The 23,199-nt window shown below is 49.9% G+C and overlaps 7 protein-coding genes across 7 annotated transcripts; 4 read left to right on the forward strand and 3 right to left on the reverse strand.

Moving 5' to 3' along the window:
- Positions 1-161: 161 nt before the first annotated feature.
- AA0111_g3110 (Malonamoyl-CoA synthetase) lies at positions 162-2,288 on the reverse strand (the record flags this gene model as incomplete). The annotated part of the gene is made up of 2 exons (XM_028648958.1): positions 162-2,006; positions 2,055-2,288. 2 exons carry the CDS (start codon positions 2,286-2,288, stop codon positions 162-164), a joined length of 2,079 nt encoding a protein of 692 aa, XP_028509700.1.
- Positions 2,289-9,856: 7,568 nt separating this feature from the next.
- Positions 9,857-11,009, forward strand: AA0111_g3111 (hypothetical protein; the record flags this gene model as incomplete). Its single annotated transcript, XM_028648959.1, has 2 exons — positions 9,857-9,886; positions 9,939-11,009. 2 exons carry the CDS (start codon positions 9,857-9,859, stop codon positions 11,007-11,009), a joined length of 1,101 nt encoding a protein of 366 aa, XP_028509434.1.
- An 881-nt stretch (positions 11,010-11,890) lies between these two features.
- Positions 11,891-13,492, forward strand: AA0111_g3112 (hypothetical protein; the record flags this gene model as incomplete). The annotated part of the gene is made up of 4 exons (XM_028648960.1): positions 11,891-12,071; positions 12,124-12,708; positions 12,756-12,937; positions 12,986-13,492. 4 exons carry the CDS (start codon positions 11,891-11,893, stop codon positions 13,490-13,492), a joined length of 1,455 nt encoding a protein of 484 aa, XP_028509517.1.
- Positions 13,493-14,615: 1,123 nt separating this feature from the next.
- On the reverse strand, positions 14,616-16,340 carry AA0111_g3113 (hypothetical protein; the record flags this gene model as incomplete). The annotated part of the gene is made up of 1 exon (XM_028648961.1): positions 14,616-16,340. One exon carries the CDS (start codon positions 16,338-16,340, stop codon positions 14,616-14,618), a length of 1,725 nt encoding a protein of 574 aa, XP_028509435.1.
- A 1,941-nt stretch (positions 16,341-18,281) lies between these two features.
- On the forward strand, positions 18,282-19,365 carry AA0111_g3114 (hypothetical protein; the record flags this gene model as incomplete). Its single annotated transcript, XM_028648962.1, has 3 exons — positions 18,282-18,399; positions 18,450-18,969; positions 19,020-19,365. 3 exons carry the CDS (start codon positions 18,282-18,284, stop codon positions 19,363-19,365), a joined length of 984 nt encoding a protein of 327 aa, XP_028509697.1.
- Positions 19,366-20,122: 757 nt separating this feature from the next.
- AA0111_g3115 (hypothetical protein) lies at positions 20,123-20,263 on the reverse strand (the record flags this gene model as incomplete). Its single annotated transcript, XM_028648963.1, has 1 exon — positions 20,123-20,263. One exon carries the CDS (start codon positions 20,261-20,263, stop codon positions 20,123-20,125), a length of 141 nt encoding a protein of 46 aa, XP_028509696.1.
- A 756-nt stretch (positions 20,264-21,019) lies between these two features.
- On the forward strand, positions 21,020-21,959 carry AA0111_g3116 (hypothetical protein; the record flags this gene model as incomplete). Its single annotated transcript, XM_028648964.1, has 2 exons — positions 21,020-21,200; positions 21,259-21,959. 2 exons carry the CDS (start codon positions 21,020-21,022, stop codon positions 21,957-21,959), a joined length of 882 nt encoding a protein of 293 aa, XP_028509433.1.
- Between the last annotated feature and the right edge of the window lie 1,240 nt (positions 21,960-23,199).

A 23,199-nucleotide genomic window follows, 5' to 3' on the forward strand; every position in this document is an offset into this window, starting at 1 on the left:
TAGTCGGGAGATTCCTGGACGCGGCTCTGACTCGTTGATTACACCTGAATCACTGCCATCAGCGGCTGGAGGCTGTTTTTCAAGCCAGACAGGTAATTGATAGGTGGGATGGGAACATTGCACAGCGTTCAGTATAGGGCAGAGTAATCTCAACTGAACAATCAATGCGTCCTTGCCCAGTCCCGGTAAAAATCCAGGCATTCGGCGTTGGCTACGCTCGCGCTCGTCTTAACATTGAGTCCGCAAAGTATTTGCTTGACAGCTCCTTCTACCTTTTTCCCGTTAGTGGTAACAGGTATCTCTGGACATTCGTCCACGACAGCGGGAACATGGCGCGCACTGAGTGCTTGTTTGATCGTTGTCTTTATTTTTCCAACAAGATTGTCAGAAATTTGACGGCCTTCTGCCATCTTCAGGAAAAGCACGACCGTCTCATCTGTATCAGACTCTCTCCTTCGCCCAATGCAAAGCGCATCTGCCACATCTTCCGGGAAATGTTGGAGCACCACATTGTATATCTCAGCTGATCCAAAGCGTACGCCTGCAGGTTTGAGTATACCGTCACTGCGTCCGAGCATCCATAGCCCACCAGTGGCGGGATTGAAGCGCACAAAGTCGCCGTGATGCCAGATGGGCTGCTTTTTTTCGTTCGTGAACTTGTCAAAATATGACTTCCAGTACTTCGAATCTCCTTCTGGTCCCCAAAACGCCACAGGTTGACATATGAAGGGTTTGGTACAGACCAAGTCGCCCGGTTCGCCCGAGGCTGAGACGTCGGCACCTGTGTAGTCATACGCAGCGATCGCCATGCCTAAACCAGCGCCTTGGATTTCGCCTTCATAGACGGGTAGAAGTGGGTTCGGTGCGCCAAACAATGAAATGATATCCGTACCGCCTGTAATGCTGCCTAGGTTGATGGTCGAGGGGAAGGCGGAATATACATAAGAGAACGTCGAAGGGGCGAGTGGCGAACCCGTGGAATAGATCGCCTCCAATTTGTCCATGACAAGTCCAGCAGCGGATGGGTCAACGGACTTTTGCTCTAGAATAGATAGGTACTTTGCGGATGTGCCGAAGTGGGTGATGCCGAACTCATCTATCAGACGGTGCATCGCTAGGTCGTCTGCAACGGAAGTTGACGGGTCGGACTTGTCTACATAGCGGAATGGAGAACCATCATAGAGTACCAATGTAGCCCCTGATGCCAGTCCACTAACCAACCAATGCCACATCATCCACGTACAAGTTGTAAAATAAAAGAGCCGTGACTGGGGTGTCATCGAGCAGTGAATAATGTGCTCTTTCTTGTGTTGAAGGAGTGTACCGATGGCTCCATGGACAATACATTTGGGTGCACCTGTCGTGCCACTTGAATACAAGATATATACCGGATGGTCTGGCGGCAATTGCTTGAAGACGAGCTCTGACATTGACTTCAGTGCTGTAAATGTTGCGTAATCGTAGGTTTTGCCAGATTTTACAGGAATTGAGGTGACATCGAACTGTACTGAGGCTACAGTAGGGAAGATAACAACAGCTTGGAGAGATGGCAGGTCTCGCGCAATGTCGGCAACCTTGGGTAGTACTGGATGGCTGCGGCCGTTGTAGAAGGCAGCGTTGTCTGCAAAGAGCAAGGCCGGCTCGATCTGACGTAATCTATCGAGCACAGCGTGGACGCCTGTATCTGGGCTGACTGCTGTCCACACTGCTCCCAGCGACGTCGCAGCTAGCATTGCTACCAAGGCGCTTGTGTGGTTCGCGACATAGCCAGCCACTCGATCGCCTTCCTTGAGGCCCAGATGTATCATTCCGGCTTGGCACAGCTTTACTCTGTCCCTGAGCTCCTGCCATGTCACAGTCTCCCTTGTGGTTTCTGTTGCGGCGATAACAGCAGGTGAGGAAGGATCGACTGTAGCGGTGGGGAACAGGAGGTTCTCGGCGAAGTTGAGTGTTGCTCCCGGGAAGAAAGCTGGACGAGGAAACATGGGCGCGTCGTCATCCACAGCCTATCCATTGTAAGCAAATATAATGTGCATGAACCCAAGACGACTGACTGATATTGGGGTTCCTTGGTGCCTGATACCCACGAAATCCCAGGCTCTTTGCCAGAAGCTGTTGACATTGTTGATACTCCATGCATGTAACTCCGAGTAGTCGGAAAGCCGCAGATTATGTGTCTCATTCACCAATTTGAGAAACTGGTACATGGGTGTCGTTTTTGGAGAAGGATGCTCCCACAGGAGTTTGGGACCTGTTGGACTGCCATTGGTGCCTTTCGTTCCGTTCATCGTGTCGCAGCCGGTATGAGAATTGCTTCCAGGAGCCGTAGCATCAGAATTGGCAAAAATTTGAGGTTTACGGCTATCCAAGGCTTCCAACAATTCCTGACAGGGGCCTCGGTTCCCCCGCGCCCGATCTTGTGGAGCGGCAAATTCCGCTGGCGGATCGCGAAAACATCGCGGTTCCCCACGTCAGAACACAACAGCAACCCCATGGGCAGTCCGGTCCTCATCGTTTTCATTCCGCGTATCCAGTCCGAAACGCGTTCTTTCATCGACGGCAGGCTTTCTGTATATACTGTCTACGTCACTCTAGCGGGGCTGCAGGACTGCGCCACACGTGTGCGAAAGCGTCAACTGCGCGCCTACGCTCTCAATACGGCATGAATGTGCCTGTGGATTACCACAGCCCTCACAGCTGATTCACAGCCACCAAACTCAACATTCTTGCTCTTATTATGCCACGAAAATTAGCGACCTCACCGGTATGGCGGCACAACGTGCGGACGCAGTGCTGAACACGGGAAATGAAGAAGTAACCAGGCCTTTCATTTCCAAATCGCCATCACTACCTCATCTGCGTGTTTCAGTACCACGATCGGCACGTTGGCTGGGGCCTTTTTCACCGGTTTCCAGGGCGTTGGAAGCGTAGTCTGATGGTGTGTAGGACAACGCATTCATGCCTAGCCCTAAGTGGGATAGCACATGGTCTTTGCCCTCAGGCTTGAGCATTTGTTACTGCATCGCCTACTGTCTTCATGGATCTTCTTCATATAGTTTGTTAGGAAATTACGAGGCACATTCGAAACAGACCGTCTGAGCGAATCAAGGCATTGGCAGCAAACACCATGGCAAAAATCGGATGCAGGAACAATCTTACATCTGCCATGGCTGGGTATCAGGATCAGACGATCACCTGGACATGCTATGCGATGGCACGGACGTTTGCCTAATTTCCTTCCACGCAAATTTCACATCTGCGACGCTTCGGACAACAGTTCCATCTGCTTTGCACCTCCAGCGTTGTATGGCTCATTGTCTGGAACCCTCCGGAACTTCAGAAATGCACTCATAATGGGATCGAAAGTCCTCGGTTGAAGCCAAACAGACCCGTATGAGCCTCTTGATGATGAGATGATGGTCCATACCATCTGTCGCGACTACAGCACCAAGGAAGGCGAGACAGTCACTGAATGCTCGAGGACTCATATTTAGCCAACTTTTCGAGTGAGTGTTACTAATGCCGACCCATATCTCAGGTGGCCAAGACTTTGCCGTATGTGCTCCGAGCGCCCGAAGATATATGGTTCTGGAGACTGGTACCTGCATCTGTCATCTGTCAGCTAGATCGGGGGTGTGACGTGTGAACACTCGCATCCTGCTAGATCCACTGTCCTGCCTATAGCTCTGGGACTAGGCCTACAGATGGGTTCCTCAGGGGGATTGCCAGAACTGGCTGCAGGACCGCTACAATGCTAGTGCTTATCTTGGACTGAGTAGTGTTGAGGGCTTACCAGTGGATCCAGCACTTGCTATAATCCTGGACGTGCCATCGTAAGTGCAGGTCTTGTTTGATGCTGCATATGTTCGCGTCTTTTCGGGTATCTTATTTGCATGCTTAGCGCAAACACGTTTCGTCCGCAAGACATTCAGTTCCCTCGCCACGAATCTCTGACAACGGGATAGGTAGGGGTTGATACGCACCAAGCCCATACATTTGCGAGATCGACATAGTCAGGAGCCTGCGCCCCCATGCTGAGGGTATGCGACCTGCATCTACGCTTCCATAAACAGGAGCACTTGAGTCGGCCGATGCTCTTCCTGGGTGTCTGTGAGTTTTATGGTCCATGTCCTGGCCTCTTTACCCCCTTTCTCCGCTGAAGGTACACACATGAAACTGAAGATGCACGGCTGAGCCGGAAGTTTGCGATTGGTCTACCAGTACGATAAGACTCGGATCTGTTGGACGTCTAGCCTGATATCTTCACGCATCTAGAAGATACCCGTGATACTCTAGTATCATGATGACAGACGGCTAATGCCCTTGTGTACAACGAATTTGATTGTGAGTAGTAAGACCCTAAAGAGAGGTAAAGCTCGAAAGATTTCACACCAGCACCGGGAGCAGAAACGCCACCGGATCGCATCACGATCCAACGACTTGGGTAACAAGTAAACGATGCAGCTTACAACCCTGTACCATGCCCTGGTTCATTGCTGCTCTTACCAAAACGGCCAGAGCTAGTGAAGCTCCATGCTTCACGTTGCCGTAATAGATCAAGACAGTGCGTCAGAAAAGGAGTGAAAGATACGAACACGTGCGAAGCAACCACACTGGCTTCAAGTCTGGGATACATGGGCACCATATAGACTTAAAAGGTCCCAGCACCGACCTGATATCAACATTACCATCAACCACCTCAGACTTTCCAGTATCAAATCAACCTTCGAAATCCAGCTTGTCGAAGTTGCTGGTGAGTTCGATGTTAGTTTTCTCCCTTGAGGTTGGTCTCGAAAGACTTTGGCTTACATTTCAGCACTCAGTACCAACCACCAACACGGTCATTTTGATTCGCAAACCTTGCAAATATGGGCAGTCGCAGTAGGCGCGATGCCTTCTCTATCGAAAACCACAACCACACCATGTCTTCTTTAGCGGCCAACGAAATACGGCGTTTACCTTCAACCGCCCCATGCCCATATCATGCGGCTGTGCTTGCAACCGATTTCCGGCAATCTGGATCTCAGTTGGCAACATTCACACGCGAGATGCTCCAGTACACCCCACCCTTGACTCTGACGCAAGATTGGTGTATCGGCTCTTCAGCAAGCAGTGGGTGCACTTGTGCGTCTTCTGGAAGACCTAGGAGTGACAATATGTCCCGTGAGATCGATGCCATTATTCGAGCTTCTAAAGTTGCTGCCGCAGCCAATCCAATTCCCCCACACAACGACAAATGAGACCGTGCCGGATCGGCAGTAGGAAAACCGTTTGAATAAAGACTATTGTGAAACCTGGTATGGGTAGTTTCTGGATGGGGTTGTTTCTTTCTTGCAAAGTGCCAGGTTGCGACGGTCGCTACGCCAAGGAACCTCCTCGGCACTGACATCTTAATGGAGTTCTTTTGAAGATCAAAACTGGGCAGTTGTTAGTACGGCCATCTTTGTAGCGTACAATGTATTTTCACGATCTACTTGGCCAATTATATCCAGTTCGACAAAAGATTTATCGGTCGCCGTTTGCGCCACAGTAAGCGATCGCTTCCAGTGTCGGTAGCGTGATTAGGTACCTGGGCTTCGATACGGTACATCAGATAATGTCGCCACTATGTTCAACACCGACGCATCTACGTGCAGGAGTGGACGCTACGATCTACAAGTCTGCGTCGTTACTGCAAGGTCGATCGAACGATAGGTGTGATATCCATCTGATCAAGGCCATTCAGATAGTGTTTGCTGCTTGGTCTAGCTGAACAGAAATGAACCCTGAAGCCGAGGACGGGCCCTCTTTGGCGCGGCTTTTTGACGTCGCTTCCAAGATTGTTCACCGACGCATCAGGAATTCGAAGATTATTGGCCTGATAACCTCGTGCTAATGGTTCTATATCGTTGCTTGAGTTACTGTAACATCTTCGATCTGGAATGTAGAGCATTATTTTGCACTCATATGCTCTACAATAGTCAAAAGAATCTTGCCAATATTGAGATGATCACAGCGTCGTGATATGTCATCGCAAATACCGCGGCCGCAGTGCGACAAAAGTCGGTCGTGAAAGGCATCGCAGTTCATCATCTAACCTCCTAATCTCGATTCTGTTCCCAGATTCGGTTGCACGATACGCGGCAAACCGGTTCCATGGAAACCTCTAGTGGCTGCCAACATAGGGGCCAATATCTACTTCACAGGCCTGGCTAACCTACTGAGGTAGACAAACGATGCCAGCGGGGCTTGGCCTCACGAGGCGGTGTGGAAGTGAGGCTACCAGCTGAACTACTCGTCCTTCCATGCCTCCAGTCAACAGACACCGCACCCGCCTACAGCCTTAGTGCTCACTCTCACTGAGAAATGAAACATGCTAGGTCTCTCTGAGATTAGAGATCTAGCCAATCTTCTATCGCTGTCGAATATGTCGACATTCGTAACGATACCTTGCAGTTCACTCGGCAGGGGCACAGTACCAAAGTCAAGGCGATAGTCTCACACTGCGCCACAGCTCAATTGCGGCTATGATCATAAACTAATAAGTTTCAACTGCATGCGAAGGATTCGGGTTGCGAAGGATGCATGTCAAACGAATCGCGCCTCCTATCCTTGTTGGCCATCTGTGGCGCGGTTGGTGGTAAGTGAGCAGGCTGCAGACATGCAATAGTATACCAGTCCATTACAATCTGATACGAAACCGAAACTACAAAACATGGGAGATTTGGAGGATTTGCACGAGGAAAATAGTTGTGGGTATGAGGTCCTGTCTTTTCCGTCCCCGGCGTCTTCATAACCAAACAAACGAGCTGCTCACCCACCCTCATGCACACAGACGCAGGGGGAGCGCCTAAGTCTGCAACCAGGAACCCACCACGCTGCCACACCGCACGAACGATAGCGACTTGAGCTTTTGGTTGCGAAAATCTCCAGCCATTTGCCTGCAAAGAAGGATGTAGGCTTTACCGCTAACCCAGCAATCATTCTGAGCCCAGCGTGCCAGTATTAGGCGCTCCACGGCCGCGTGTGCCCAGGAATTGGCACCTTCCATCAACAGCAGGCTTCCAGAAGACTGCAGCAGCCCACCGGAAGAAGCTTCTATCAAAGCGCAAACCGGCGGTGACGCCACCAAGACCTTATCAGCTTACTTAGAAATTGTCGTCCGAAGAAGAGGTGCACAGTACCGCCGAAGTCGCAAGCCTTTCGTCACTACTTGTTTACACGTACGCAGCTCCCGTTGCGTACATCTGAGAATAGCTGTCTAGTAACTTCAGCAACAAGCGCGTGGCTGCAAAGAGACACCGCGGTCGTTTAGTCTTCGAGTTTGCGGAAGTAGACTCCGCTACGCCCAAGTTCTCGTACAATTTTGCTACTTCTCCATACTAAGGCTGGCCAAATTATTCCAGAAGAACGGCTGCATGGAACTAAGTCTGGGGGATCGGGTTGTGTGGTCCTGCCTCCTGCGCAGGTAACAAGGCTGTGTAAGTGTACAGCAGTGTGTCATTGGGTGACACTACGAAGTTTTACCCGGTGACGTTTTTAAGCAACGATAGGATCTACGGGGAAGCGGCTCATCCTCCCATTCCTTCCTCTTTGGACCGATAAGGCTGCTCAGGCCTTGCAAGATTTTCTGCACCCTTGAGGGCCGGCACCCTTCCCCATATACATAGCCTGATTTCTACCACTCAAGTGGTCTGTACCTTGCACAATGGGTGTTGCCTAATCATCATCTTACTACATTGTCATCATAGCCCTTATCTACACCGATCAAGGCCAGATCGAGAAATATACATGCCTAAGGCAGTCTCTCACTAATTTCGGCAACGTAATTTTAATCTTGGGAGGGGACTTTATGACCCGATCTCCAAGTACTACTGCATGTTTTTCTGCTCCACTGAGTACTTGGTATTCATGTTCGATCATGTAGCATGATAAAAAGTAACTGAATGCGGCTTGCGGTTCCGTGTTGAAGAGACAGCATCTTTCTTGGTACAAGCTCACTCTCAACGGTTCTTGCCCGATGCACTGCTCACTCGAGCTACGTAGCGGAGACATTCGGCTCTCCAGCTGCCTTATCTTGAGCGTGTCTGGACTGTATCAATCGCTCGGGATGCCGATCCCTACTTCGCGTGTAACTATGCTCGTCCGTGGAACGAGTTTGTTTCACCGCGTGAGCAAGGCTACATCCGATGCATGACACCACACGGCAGGCGCTCATGTTTGCAGACCCACCTTAACCTCTTAATTCTCTTGTCTGATTCGGCCGCGGAAGCTGCAATGAGTGCCATGGTCATGGGTCTGTTGATTTGAGAAGTTCGCTTGGGTTCTGTATCCACAGCCGCGATCCCACGCCAGGATAGGTGTCCTCCGACTCTTGCCTGATAGGTACAAGACCCGTAGCGGCCCCTAGCCCGTATCCCCGATTCCATAACAAAGATCTAAACCTTCTACATACAGCTAGCTCACTGGGGTACTAACAGACGGCGGAATGAACAAGCCGAGTCATGCGACTCTGTGCTGTCAGTCGTAGTCAATATTGGGGCTGCGCAATGAATGTGTGTTCTACACAGAGGAAGAGTGGCTCGTTGTATCTCAGCCAATGTCACAGCGTGTGAAGTATAAGTAGCGCCTCACGCGCCGCTGTTGAAGTGTAGTGGGTAGTCTTTCTCATTTCCTTTGGAGTCTTGAAGAACAGAATGGCTTCTTCAGTACCGACGGCAGTGGTTATATCAGCCGTTAGTCCTGGCTCTTTTCAAAATGATCGCCAAGTACATCTCCCGTCGTTATCTCATGGGCACGAGAACTCTGCCGAAGAACATGGTAACGAACCCGCTGGCACCGCTATGCAAGTGCATCGCAGTGACCTCGACTGTGTTGGTATGTGGGCAGACAAAGAAGAACCCCAGCTCACTCAAGTTTTGGTAGATGCAGGTATTGTAGCCTTTGAAGTTTCGGTCCGGAAGCTACTGATATCGTCTAGTCCAGCTTCGTATATCCCGAAGAGATTGCTCACACCATCGCAATATACACGAAGCGTGTTTTGTGTCCAAAAACCACCTCCATATTATCGAACTCCTCGAGAGGCCATACGTTTTCAACACTACCGGTAGCATGTTCCAGGGACAGGCCGAAGGTACAACAGCCCCAACGTGCACATGCATTGTGATGATCGAGGTAAATGACGACGAAGCACACTCAGCGGCGACGATGACGAACGGTGGGGCGGCGCAATCGAAGGATCTGAACGGAGCGCGGTAGAGTAAAGCCCTCAGTCAATGTCTTCTATCTGATGATAGAAAATGATGAGATGACTGGTTGATAGCGCTCAGTTCAAGGTAGAAAACTAGGCAGTGTGAAAGTAGAGTATTGGAAGAGTCCTTGTTTTTGTTAGACAAAAGACCCTGTTCTCTACGTCTTTTCACCTGCACTTGCGTCATACGCTATCTGATATCATGTCGCGATGTTTTTGCACGAAATAGATGTCTCACATCTTCATTCACCCTTCGAAGATATCAATATCAGCGACGACAGCGAGCGGCAGTACAACGCTCATCGTGTGTTAGCTAGATCGCCGTCAAAGACAGGTCTAGACTGAGAATGCGAAAAGCACTAGTTGAAGGCCCTCCTGTGCTGCTTATCGATAAGACAAACGCACGAGCCACCTCTCGCACTCATTCTTTTCGTAGGCCTAGCCCTCCTGTAATGCCAATTATGCAGCTTAGGTAGCATTCTGTGCATCTCAGTTTCGACCTTTTCTACGCTCTTACTGCAGTTGATGCAATTTCTGAGGCGGCTACATGTCTCATTGAGAAGACAATCATCATTCCAGGTGCCAGTTCGTCCCCACATTCGACAATTCTTCTACCCTACCGCGGCAATGGACTTGTCCACGGATGCCACCGAGCGCGTTCGTATGTCGCCCCTTCGTACTGAACGGGTTCGGCTAACAGTTATGGCAGAAGGGCTCGGTGCATCATGATACGCATGCTACACCACCACAATTCATTCAGAAGGAACATTGGCGATATCAAAGCATGCGTAAAGCTGACCTAGATACCGACCCAGACATTTTTGACCTTAGCAAACGCGACCAGTTTAGTGAAGATCACAAAGACATCTGGCGCCCTGCAGGCATCATTCCCGCGACTCAGATTGAAGCTGCTTGCCAGGCATACGCAAGGGGCAAACCACTCGCTATACCTGCAGAAGATGCGCAGATCTTCGAACATCGCGACTTCCCTGGCCTTCAAGTTATATCTGGACTTCTTCCCCCTGAGACACAGGTCATTTTTACGTCATGTCTCATGCACCGAGATCTGGCAGATGCAGGCCACAAGATCAACCTCCAGGCGGATTATGATATCCCGTACCCTCCGAAACCCACATCGGACGAACTGCGATTCGACAGTAGCTTTTTTTTGCGTCAACGAGCAGCACCGGAGGACTGTTTAATGCCGAAAGTTCAAGACAAGCTGAATCCGCTTAACAACGAGCAATTTTTGTACACCAAGCTTCGTTGGCTAACACTGGGCGAGCAATACGATTGGCCTACTCGTAGCTATGCAAAGCATGCAACGCCATTCCCGGCAGATTTATCAACACTTGTGACTGGCCTCTTTCCCCATATCCGGCCAGAATCTGGTGTGGTTTTGATGTACTCAGCTAAAGACTTCATGCCTGTACATCGCGACGTCAGCGAGCAGTGTCAGAGAGCGCTTGCAAGTTTCAGCGTCGGATGCGATGGTATCTTCATCATGGCACGAGGAGAAGATGATGGAGAGGGTGAGAATGCACCCAGAAGCGTTGCCATCCGAGTCCACAGTGGCGACGTTGTGCATCTGACCGGCGACGCTCGCTGGGCCTGGCACGCGATGGCGCGTTCGATACCTAGCACATGTCCATCCTACCTTGCAAGTTGGCCGGCAGGTACACCAGGCTCTACAGCAGCCGAAGAGAAAGCCTACAAGAAGTGGAAGGGCTACATGGGCACCAAGCGCATCAACGTGAGTTGTCGGCAGGTCTGGGATTGAGAAAAACGGCAGCCACAGGGACGGCCCGTCTGGGGTATCCCATTGCAGTGGACACGAGTTCCTTTATGATAATCGGATCCGTACACTCGGTGTCGTAGTTTTGCTGACGGCGGCCGCGTAGCGTACTCTACGGTGGAGTAATCCTCGGAGTGTTAGTAACCCTAATTGCAGCACCTATGTGCAACGTCAAATGCAGTCCAACCCGAACAGTTTCTTAAGTTATTGCTAAGCTTGCCACAAATCTATCGAAGTAGGTGTAGGCTGTGTTCTATCTGATGACTGAATAAGTGCAGCATCTTCAGGCACTGTTTCTCCCAAGGTGCAGCGTTCAGGGCAGTACCAGCGTTCCCCAATGCTCTCCAATTTCTTTTTCCTTGGCTTAGGCCACCAGCTCTTCTTTACGGGTTGACAGCCCGCCCCTAGCGAGTCAGCTAGCCCAGTACGGAAACCTGACGCTAGTATCCGCTATCATGGAGTTTTGGTTCGTCGGTGAGCACACTGCGCACTAGCTTTCGAAGCCACTAGGATACTGTGGTCGATTACTGCCAAATGAAGCAGACGAATCAATGGGCCCTGGACGCCATGCGGCAGAACCCTGGTAGTTTCTGACAAGTTGCTATCTATCGGTGGAGGCTGCGACTTGCCATTGCTTGCCTCGTGTTGAGGGTGTGAGCTTGTGCTGGTGCTTAGTGCACCCACTCTTGATTCTCAGGGTCCTGGGGGAGGCGCAGCACCAGATGGCTTGAAGTTTATATTACTCCCACGCCTCGGCCCTTCTCTTTGTTAGTGTAACTTTCACCTCTGCATTTGTCGTTAATATCCTCTGTTCTTGCTCATCTTTGCGTCGCGTTGCTTTTTGGAGATAGCTTGCGTGACACGTCATGGGGATCCTGAACCTTCCTCAGTTTCGTTACCACGGACCGTGGGTTCAGATGCTAATCGCCGGTCTTGGTGTTGGTTCCTCTGCCGGCATCTACGTTGCGCTTAATCTTCTAGGAGCTGGTGGTGGGAAGCCGGATTCAGCGCAGGTAGTCCAGGTTGTCAATGCGACGCTATGCGCAGGTGAACAACCATACATGAATCTTGTGGGTGACCTGTACTGATCATCCTGTAGTATGGTTCTTCTCTTCGTCCTTTGGTGGCTCTATCTTGAACAAGCTTGGACCTGGTCTTACCATGTGCATTGGCGTTCAAACGTACGCTGTGTACGTGGGATCTCTCTGGTACTACGATGAGACAGGCAAGAGTGCTTACCCATACGCCGCCGGTCCTATCATCGGTATTGGTGCAGGAATGGTCTTTATCACTGCAGGCTACGTTGCAACTGGCTACCCCGAAGAAAGAGAAAAAGGATCCTATGCGACGATACTTATGAACATGCAAGCGCTCGGTTCAGTCATTAGTGGCATCATCCCAGTCATCATAAACAGGAACTCGGATACTGTTGCTGGTGTACCTCGATCAGTGTACATTGCTTTCATAGTCATCATGGTCATTGGTGGCCTACTGTGTCTAACTTTGCTTCGACCACACAAGCTCACGAGAGACGATGGTTCTGTTGTCGCCGTTGATCGACCAAGAGGAGTTTGGGAGGAGCTCAGAACGAATCTGTTAGTCTTCACGGACCCCATACTCCTTATGATGCTACCGGCATTTCTACCAGCTGAAGGGTTTTTGGTATACAGCGGATCAGTAAATGGTAGGCGTTCGAAATCCGTTATCAGGTCAGCGCTTATATCTCTGCAGCTTTCAATAACAATCTCCGCACACGCTCACTGCTTTCTTTCATCGCTGTTGTCATACAGATACCAGCAGGGTGGGCGTTGCAATACGTCCTCGATTATCCGGGATGGGGTCGCCGCAAGCGCGGACTGGTCGGCCTGACAGGTGTTTGCATCCCTCTAGTCATTGCGTGGGTCTGGGAGATGGTATGTGTAGGCATCGACGGCTCGGTAACACGAACTAACATCACGCAGATCCGAACTCGAAACTACGATCGCAACAATCCACCCGCCAACCCTACAGATTGGGACGAACCAAAATTTGGATGGATTTTCTTTCTTTTCATGCTTAACTGGACCTTCTCACAGCTTTGGCATAACATCGTCTACTACTGGATCGGCGCCCTTACGAATTCTCCCCAGAAGCTTACGCACTATGTTGGTGTCTTTCGCGGCGTGCTTGGAGCGGGTGAAGCAATTTGTTTCGGCCTCGATAGCATCAAGATACCTTTCATCGCTGAGGCAGGTGGCATCTTATTGTTTTATGTGATAGGGATCGCAAGTTTCTACTACTTGGGGATATATCATATACAAGACACAAACTACGATCGAACCGAGGAGGGCGTGGTGATACCCAACCATATTCTGGAGACGGAGGGAGTAACACCAGGTCAGGAAATAGTTTCAAGAGACAGAGAAGAAAAAGAGGGGCATGTCGCGGAGAGCGAGAAGGATGAGTCGAGTGGCAGTGGGAAGGTCTGAATCTCCATCACACGTGTTCACCAATTTCGGTATCTTTTACCAACATTTCTCATCAAATATGTTGTAATGAACTATTTCGCAAATCCAGAGCGTCATCCGAGGCTACCGCCGATAATACTGGCAACTATCGTTCCGTCGTCTGACCCGCTGGAAGTATGATTCTAATCTCCACTTTTGTTTTTGCTTCTATGCCGGCCTATCGCCCGATCCCTGTGCTATAATAGGCCAATATAGACGGCAGTGTAGCACCATGCATAGCCAGGTCATAAGAAGACGTAAGCCTGCTCATGAACGTGCATGCGGCAATGAAAGACCCTCGCTCTGATTGCCATTACCACCCGCACACTATACCCCAGCAACACGCAAAGCTCTCCGTCTGTAGGCCCCTCGGTTATGCATGTACAAGTCATGTTCAACTCAGTCGATCACTACCCATCATGTAGACTATCCGAAAGCATGGCAATGCACAAACGGGCACAAACGGGCACAAACGGGCACAAACGGCATAGTTACCCCCACTGTATCCAGCGACGGGCCGTCCCCATGGAGTTGCGTTATCGTACTGCATGTTTGCGGCGTGGTCGTCGCTTGATGAGGGAGTGGTGCACACTCACTAAGCTTGCATGGGCGATACTTAGGTAGTGGGGCAAGGAACGAGCTGACTGTGATCGAGGTGCGTACGTTGACATCATCGGCACGGTACGAGACTAATGCGCAGGAGCTTGGAGGCGCAACGGAAGCATGTCTCAATCCGGCGCGGGGTCGTGTTCGGGCGTTTGGAGAAGCACTTAAAAGGTGGAGACTAACGGGCGTTAGTGGACGGGAATACGTGTTCTAGAGCGTAGCCCAAGGAGTAACGATCTGCGGGGATCTGCATGCTTCGGAAAAGATTTCGCTAAGTAGTACTGGAGAGAACTGAGCGTGGCACAAATCGTTGGAGAATCGTGTATTGAGACGTTATACACTAGTTTTTCGTCAAGAGCTGTAAGTCGGTGGTAACTTCGGATACTTAGCAACTCCCTCCATCACCACACAACTTCTCGTGCATCTTGGCGACCTTACATAGCCACCCTCTGTTGCAGTCCGGCTCGTCACTCTCGTACTCACTGCCGGTCCAATACTCCTAGATGTCCAGAAGCTCAAATCTGACAAGCAGCGTACATGTGGTCTCATGACCACCCAAGTCTAGCATCCGAATGAAGTTCCATCCGGGCATAGCATACATCAGTCTTATCGCTGCAACAGCGAAGATTGGGTTTCGCGAGAAGCTGTCATCGCTTTTGATTAACAAACGTAAGAAGGTCAACTCGTTGTCCTCGAATTCCCATTCTAGGACATCTTTCCAGACAGGATCGTTAGCGGGCGAGTTATCCTTGTGCATGAAGCCGGTCAATTTGTGGGGCTTGTAGGGGGCGGTTTTGCGCTTGGGTGGCATGTTATTCATGTCGTTAGGATGCACAAGGGTACACGTTAAGTAAGGCTTGATGTCATCATGGTCGCGATCATTTGGCAAGGGAACGTCTGTTGCACCGGCAACGTGTAGGCGAAGTTTCTTTCGGCGTCCAGTGTTGAGGTTACCAGAGCCCCCTGCACGAAGTGCTGCCGGTTTCAAAACATAGCCACCAGAGCCGGCAAAGAGTGCTTCGTTGATCTGCGAGCTTGCGCCGAAGGTTTGCCAGTTGAGAGCGCATATCTGGGCGCCAATACCCCAAAATGGTACTGGTGCGAGATTTTTAGAGGAGATGCGGGTGCCCTTGGGGTAGACGCGCATCAAGTGGTGCGCATTATGCCGTGCGATCTTAGCACAGTTGGCAGGAAGGTGGGCTCTCAGACCTGACTCTGAGACGTTGATAAGCTGGTGATGGGGCGCGTTGTCAAGCTCTGCTTCGAACCAGGAGTTGTTGACAGGTTTGACCGACTGAGCATACACCCCGAGCTCAGCCAACTCGGGGATGATCGTACCAGCATTAGTGGCCTTCTTTTTCTCTGAATACTCATGATGAGCTTGCTTCTGTTCCTCTTCGTCGGAACTCGAATCGCTACTGCTACTTTCCTCCTCATTGGGTAGATGGTACTCCACGATGACCGCCACTTTGTTCCCAAGCTCAGCAAGTGTAACATGCTCATGGTTACTTGAGTCATCTTGTTCACGTGTGCCCTTGTCGCGAATGGCCTTGCTGAGAAGTCGGGGGCCAAGTACTTCTTGCATGATCTGCGCTAGGCGGAGCTGGCCATGCGCTCCGCAATGATTTTCTAGGGAGATCATGATAGGTGCAGCATTCTTTTCGCTAGCAGCTTCTTTATCGACGACATCGCGAATCGTCTCACATACTTGGCGGAATGGTATGTTAGAGACGAGTGTATACCCGTGCGTGACTTTCGGCTCTTCTCGATTATCATCGTTGTCCCAGGCGTCGATCTCTACACAACGGGATCCTGTGTGCAGCGCGATCTCGTAAGCAGAAGCATGCGACTCGCCAAAGAGTTGATGCGCCATCAGGTAAGTGTTGTGCGACGAGCTGATGAAGTATTCGGGGAGCGGATGGTCCCTGTTGATGACCTCCGCCGGAACCTTGATGTGGCTTCTGTCGAGCAGCTCTCTCAACGCCGTACTTGGCTCCTCACTCTTAAGGCCGGCTTCGGACTCTTGCAAAACCCCCTCTTTGACGAGGAAGCTCTTGAGTACTTCGCTCACGCGCAGCTTATCTTTTGTGATATGCGACTGCCTCGATGCGTGACCGCCGCCTGCTACGGTCCCGGCATCAACAAATTCTCCCTTTTCTTCATCATCGATCTCTTTTTTCGAAAACGGATTGAGTCTGGAAATTCCTGATACGAGGTCGGCCATGTTAGAATAAATGTAGTTGTGGCACGTAGGTAAAGATGTGAGGAAGCACAGCCACTGGCAGGTTCAGCTGCTGGCGGGGTCAATTGCTAGGCTTGGCTGGCGTAAGACCGGCTAACACGGAAAGTATGGCTGGAGGGTGATCATGCCTTCTACAGTCGCACTGAATGGCGCAGAATGCTTCTTGAATTCAATGATACAAATCCCGATGATGCAAGCGATCTTTCAATCTACTGTGAATCGTACCCCACTGCTAATCATAGATATCCCAATGAGGTTTAGCCAGTGAAATCGCTAGGTCCCTTACTGGACACTTCCACTTATCTCGCACCGGTACGGAAATGCTGCATTCCCATAGCATATATGAGTGATGGTCACATCAACTTAGTGAACACTGTTCACACGTTTTGCTCCAGTATCAATACTAGCTCGTCTAAGCCGCGATTCCGATATTGCCAATCGCCTACAACGAGAAGCGTTACGTCGCCTAGGGGCTGCTGGTGCTTTCGGGAATCTGCTTTCTTTACAACAATTCGTCCACCTTTATCCTCCTAAATAGAATTGGGGATCTCCAACGAACAAATATGATCGCCGAGGTCGACGTATGTCCTGTCACAACCATATTCTTTTGCGATGTTGCCTATGGCAGTCATCGGTCTGACGAATCAAATGAAGTCGTAGAGTATTTGTTCGAAGCCACCGGGGCGAACTTCGACGTAACACGTTATGTAAGCGGCTACTCTCCCATCTCCATGATAGTTGCACTCATAGTCGCAAGCCACGTGCCCATTATTAGGACTGGAGTGGACTATTTCCCTTGTAAACAGGAACGGGACTTGCTGAGTGGTAGCGCAACCTTTCAGTTATTGGCTTCTAGAGATGATAGAGACGATGGGTTGGCCAGCGAGAAGTACATGGAAGGTGTCGTCACCGTGTGACCAGATAGAGTTTTCCGTCGCTCCTTTGCGGATCACGCAGTGAAGAAGCTGCGAGAACGCAACGCATTTGCCTGGCTATGGGAAGAGGACTACGTGCTGCCTGGAGAAAACGCTCATTTTCTCATCAAATCAATGAGCCAGTCCGATTTTGGTAATTATTACAAATGTATGTTTTGAATGACAAAACCTATTCCCAGTCGAACGCGCGAAAAACATCGAGTTCATCGATGCCTTCTCGTTCTCAGCCGACACGAGAGCCTGCTTGAGAAGTCTATCTTCACCCAACTCTTTTGCGGTGAGCTTTGCAACGATTATCGAGGAATAGTAATCTGCATCTCGCAACAGTATCCCAAGATGGCCAAGCAGCATCTCATGACTCGAGTCAGAAGTAGCTTCTGTTGTTGAGGGTGCTTTCATCCTACGTATGTCACCTTGTCCAATTGCGCCGGCTACTGCACTTCGAAGGATGGTTGTGGATCCGTTGCTGGCGGCATTGTGAGTCTGCCCGATGCACTGACTGCTGCCGTGTATGATGAGTAAGTTTGTCAGTTATTTGGTATACAATAATGTTGCTTGACGACATAGCATAGTATAAATCCAACAAACATGGGGTTGGCATCGACAACCAAGAGTTCATCTATTCTGTTAAAAATGATGATGTACCGTACTTGGACTTGATCCAGGTGACATCGGACGGGCGGGTTACCTAAGTGTACGCTAACTAGTAACATCCCCGCTTGCGCACCTTTCGGAAGCGGGTCCGCCTACCAACCAACTGCCATCATCTGGTTACAGACTAGCAAATTCACTACACGCTAAATGGTATTTTCCGACGTCATGGAAGCTCTGACAACCAAAAGCTCCGCATGATACGCATTAGTACTGGATGCGGGGTCTCAGGATTGACCTCGGCGCTCATGGCCCCAACATAAAGCATCGTCAGAGCAAGACACTTTCGTGGTACATTCTCTAAAGTTGCAATAGAAGAAGCATCAATACTTTTACAATGGCTAAACAAGAATATAACTTTCCAGCATTCGATGACCTGCCAAAGGTGAAGGATATGCCACAAGGCAGCATATGGGGTTTCTTCGACAAGAATGGAGAGAAAGACGAAGTCGGAAGTGAGGAAGCTCCCACATACAGCGCAATAAACTGACCTAATGTCCGATAGCTATCAACCTTCTCACTTCGGATGTCGTGAAAGCCGCTTCCAAGGAGATCAGCACCGGCGAGCACATCCAACTTGATTGGGAACTTCACAACGTCCAGTTTCCAGGCTTCAACCGAAAAGAATTGGAGCAAAAGCAGATCGACTTTGCAGAATTCTCCAACTTCTGCGCTAATGATGATGAGCTTCACATCAACACGCAAGCCGGTTCGCAGTGGGATAGTCTAAAGCATTTCGCGCATCAAGCGAGCGGCATGTACTACAACGGTCTCTCACATAAGGAGGCAGCTAAGAGCGTCACGAACGGTACGCACAAGTGGTGCGAAAGAGGTGGTATCGTTGGAAGAGGTGTTCTATGCGACTGGCTGAGTTGGTATGAAGAGAAGAAGGGGAAAGCACCAAGCCCGGTATCGAGACATGAGATTCCAATTGAAGAGATAGAAGAGACGCTAAAGTGGCAAGGCACTACGCTGAAGCAGGGTGATATTATGATGATACGAAGTGGTTACGTAAGATGGCATAAGTACGTGTCCTGTTAGTTTCTCAGTTTCTCAACATGACTGACGATAACAGCAATGCCAACGAAGCGGAGCGCAAGAGTGGTACGCGTGATAACAGTGTCGCCATCGGTCTTCAGGCCAACGAGAAGACTGTCAGATGGCTCTATGACCGTCACTTCTCCGCAATCGTTGGCGATACTGTTGCTTTCGAAGCCTGGCCACCGAAGTTCGAAGAGGGGTGGTGCCTTCATGAATGGCTCCTCGTTCACTGGGGTACCGCTATCGGTGAGATGTGGGACCTCGAGAAGCTTAGCCAAAGGTGCAAAGAGATGGGCAGGTATACTTTTTTCTTGACCAGTGCGCCACTGCATGTTAGGGGCGGCATCGGAAGCCCACCAGGAGCTATCGCTATCTTTTAGGTATACTTCTTCACCTCTTGCATGTCCAAATAGCACAGCACTAAGACATTAACACCACGTTCTGGCTCGCACTCAGTTTCATTCTCTTCTCATGTACCTCGCGCCTAGTACCTTCAACGCCTTTCAACAGCTCTTGACGCTCTCTAGCTTTTTCTCGCTTTCACTTCTTGCTGCTACTACTACATACTCCCGACGAAGAGGCACTACAGAGTCAATATTAGTACGGGAGCCCTTGTATCCAATCTCTTTACCATCGCCTCCTGTGAGGTCGTTACTAGCATTCTTCCCAAAGAGCTGTTAGCTGGTTATTGTAGGGTTCTTCGGCTAGCTTTCTCCTAACGTCCATTGTTAAGGACTGTCTAAACCAACTCGGCTTTACAGAATGCATGATAAGACTTCCTGTACAACGATATTCGAGCCGGCTGTTTCGGATACAACAGGCTCCCACGGCATATCTATGCCTTGCTTGTGGTGAATGCATGTTGCTATGGTATCTCAGAGAACCGCCACCTCTATTGCGCAACCGATTTCACCCATGTTGCTGTTCCGAAGACCAAAAGGTTTCAGAGGACTCCTCTAGCCCATTCAACTTATCTCTAATATAGCATGCGTAAACCACTTCATGTACGACGGAGAAAGTAAGACCAGACGCGAAGCGTGCATACTCAAAGAGCGTTGAATTCCAGCTTTCCGTATATACCTTGCACGCCTCATTCATTAGGACAAACAAGCGCATCCTTTCTCTTTGTTGGCAGACTTAAGACTCTCCACGGATGAAGATCCTTTTGCTGAACGATTCCTTGGCTGTAGTCATTATGGCGTGTGCTTGGCCGTTGTCGGTAGTCTTGCTCATGTCGTCAGAGCAGATGCCAAATCTGCGTTCAAAGCGCTGGGCCATGTTCTTGGGGTCTTGTATAACTACACTCTATTCTTCTTCTCTCTATTTAATCTGAGGGCTCCTCGTAGTGCAGAGAGTTCCGATCGCATCCTTTGGAATTGCCATGTTGGCCTCCTTTACGATAGCGCAAGCGATAAAAGATGGTTAGAATCGGGTTGCCCAAGGAAATTCGGAGGTCAAATGAAGTGCTGACTCAGTTCCCTTCCATAGCTTGGACATCCTTTTCTTCTTTATATGGACCTTCTCAAGCAGCTGAATGCTCATAGCAAAGCCATGAATGATACCCAGAAATCCTAATTAACCTATTACCACAGGATATGAAACCGACTGTAGAAGCTTTAAATAAACGAAAGAAGCATAAAAAAGGGGAGACGATTGTTTGCTAACCCAGAAGAGATAAGGTGAGTGGTCTCGTTCGACGACAAATCCTTGTGCGCATTAGGGCGTATTACCGCGTATTCTCTTTCGCAACAAAATTCGCAGACCAACACGAAACATCCGAACACTAGACCGAGGAAATGCCGCGCGGCACTGCCCCTCTTGTAGTAATGCTTGAGAGAGATAAGAGAGCGTAAGAGTCGAATGCGAGAAACATGGATCTTATTAAAACAGTATATAGTAACGTGGGTAACTCTCAACTGACTCCATCGCCATCCGCCTCGCCACCTCACACCATTTCCTTTATATTCTTACATTGATTCATTTTCCCTCGCTTCTCACGCAAAGACAATCGCTAGCATCAGCCTGGTTTCGCAAATGGCGTCTAATGCCCTCACATCGAGGGGCCAAGCCGATTTCGATCTCTATCCCTATACGCCTTCCGGACCCGCTGGCTATGTATTCCTGGTGCTATTTGCAATCGGTGGTTTGGCTCATCTTGTAATGCTCATCCCATTGCGAAGTTGGTTCTTTATTCCGTTCGTTCTGGGTTGCGTAGGTTCGTAGCTACACGATGACCACCACGTAGTACAATCGACTAACATCAAATCTCACAGGTGAAGCAGCAGGCTATTACGGTCGCGCCTGGTCCTCATCCGATATCCGAAATGGTAGCCCTTACCTCATACAACTCATGCTCATTCTTGCGGCCGCGCCGCTCCTTGCAGCAACCATCTACATGACGCTTGGTCGTCTTATCCGTGCTCTCGATGCTACGCACCACGCTGTATTGAACCCGCGTTGGACGACAAAGATCTATGTTATCATCGATATAGGTTCGTTCGTGTGCCAGATCATGGGCTCTGCAATGCAAACTTCTGGTGATCCAGAGGGTGTCAAGACAGGAAATACCGTTGTGATCGCGGGACTGGGCACGCAACTGGTTGCATTTGCTTTTTTCATCTTGATGGCAGTGGTTTTTCATCGGAGGCTTAACAACAAACCCACGTCCACGTCACTTCGGACTCATGTCAGATGGCAGCGCTACATGTGGGCTTTGTACAGCGTTAGTGTGCTCGTTGTTGTGCGGAGTATATTTCGGCTGGCAGAGTTTGTGGAAGGGCCGGAGAGCAAGGTTTATCAGACCGAAGCGTACTTATATGTTTTTGATGCGGCGCTGATGTTCAGCGTAGTGGTCATCATGGCAGTTTTGCATCCAGGGGTTCTGCTTAGGGCTGTTAGAAAGGCTGAGATGATACCGCTTGGGGATGATGATGAGAATGGGGGGTACTTGCTTCGCGGAAACGGCTCGAAGTAATATCTTGGGTAAGGAATAGAATTTTAATCATCTCCAGCCGGTAGTACAGATGACGAAAATACAACCTTCACACGCACATCAGATACCTGATAGACACGCTTTCCAGGTTCCCAGAAAACCACCACACGTATAAAGATAAGTCAGTGAAATCAACTCAACAATTTCGATTGCGATTGCGCCCGAAGCTTCAATCGCCGCTGGTCCAGCAGGTTACCTCGCTTATGGAGTTATAAAAATTAAAGTGCTGTCGACCACGGACCAGAAGATTTGTGGTAGATGTCTTGTCGCTGAGACCATAACAGCAAGAAGGACCGTACAACGCCGCGCATACTCTATCACAGGGTTCTTCGCTCGCCTTGGCGCAGACAGAGAACTTCGAGAGCGTGTTGATAGTGTTTCGACTGCATCTGTTCCTTCTACGCCCATTTTCTTTTGCCACCACCGATTTAGGATGATTTACCTTTGCAACTGTTACCTTCATCCGGCGTCCAACGTGGTTGGTTGCAGAACTCCATCAGTCCCTCAATTCTCTACTTCTTACTCCCGGCGATACCGTGTTAGCTTGCCGAAAGTTTCCACCACGGCTTCTTATTTACTTGTCTCTAATCATTCGCTTGAGTATCATATCCTAGAGCTACTGCAGGTTTTCCACGAGAACCTCGGTAATCCAAGCGCCCCCAGGGAAAATGGATCTCGCCCCTCGCTCGTATATATGTACTCCTCTCGATATCTTTTCCATTGGTAGAAACTACTACCGCCTCTACCTGCTTATAGTCCCGGAAAAAAGATCGATTCCGTTGTCGCCAGCAGGCACCCGCGTGTGTTCGGATCTTCGGCAAGTTCGGCCACTAATCCAGTACAATCGCGAGGGTGAGAATCAAGGATTAGAAGAACGCGATCGGTGCACTTGCTGCTGAGATCGATTGCTTCATCGAGGACTTCTTCGAGGATATTTGATTAGCAGCTGAGAGGTGCGAAGTGAGGGGTGGTACAAAAGATCAAAGGATATATGTAGTACGTTGAAGTGCGGGTGAAACTACAGGCCAATGGTTCGTACGCTTGGCAGAAATTTACTGAACAGGAGCGGCAGGTACCGAGCACGGGTAAAAGAAACATAGTGGCATCTCTATCATGACTAGTAATAGGTAGCAATATATGATGAGGTACGGGCAGCAGCCGACAAGCTTAGTGCGTCGGCTGATCTGCGCTATACCAGACAGGCACGTCGAGAAGTCTGTGT

Source organism: Alternaria arborescens (genome assembly GCF_004154835.1).
Source record: "Alternaria arborescens strain FERA 675 chromosome Unknown contig_5, whole genome shotgun sequence".
NCBI lineage: Eukaryota > Fungi > Ascomycota > Dothideomycetes > Pleosporales > Pleosporaceae > Alternaria > Alternaria arborescens.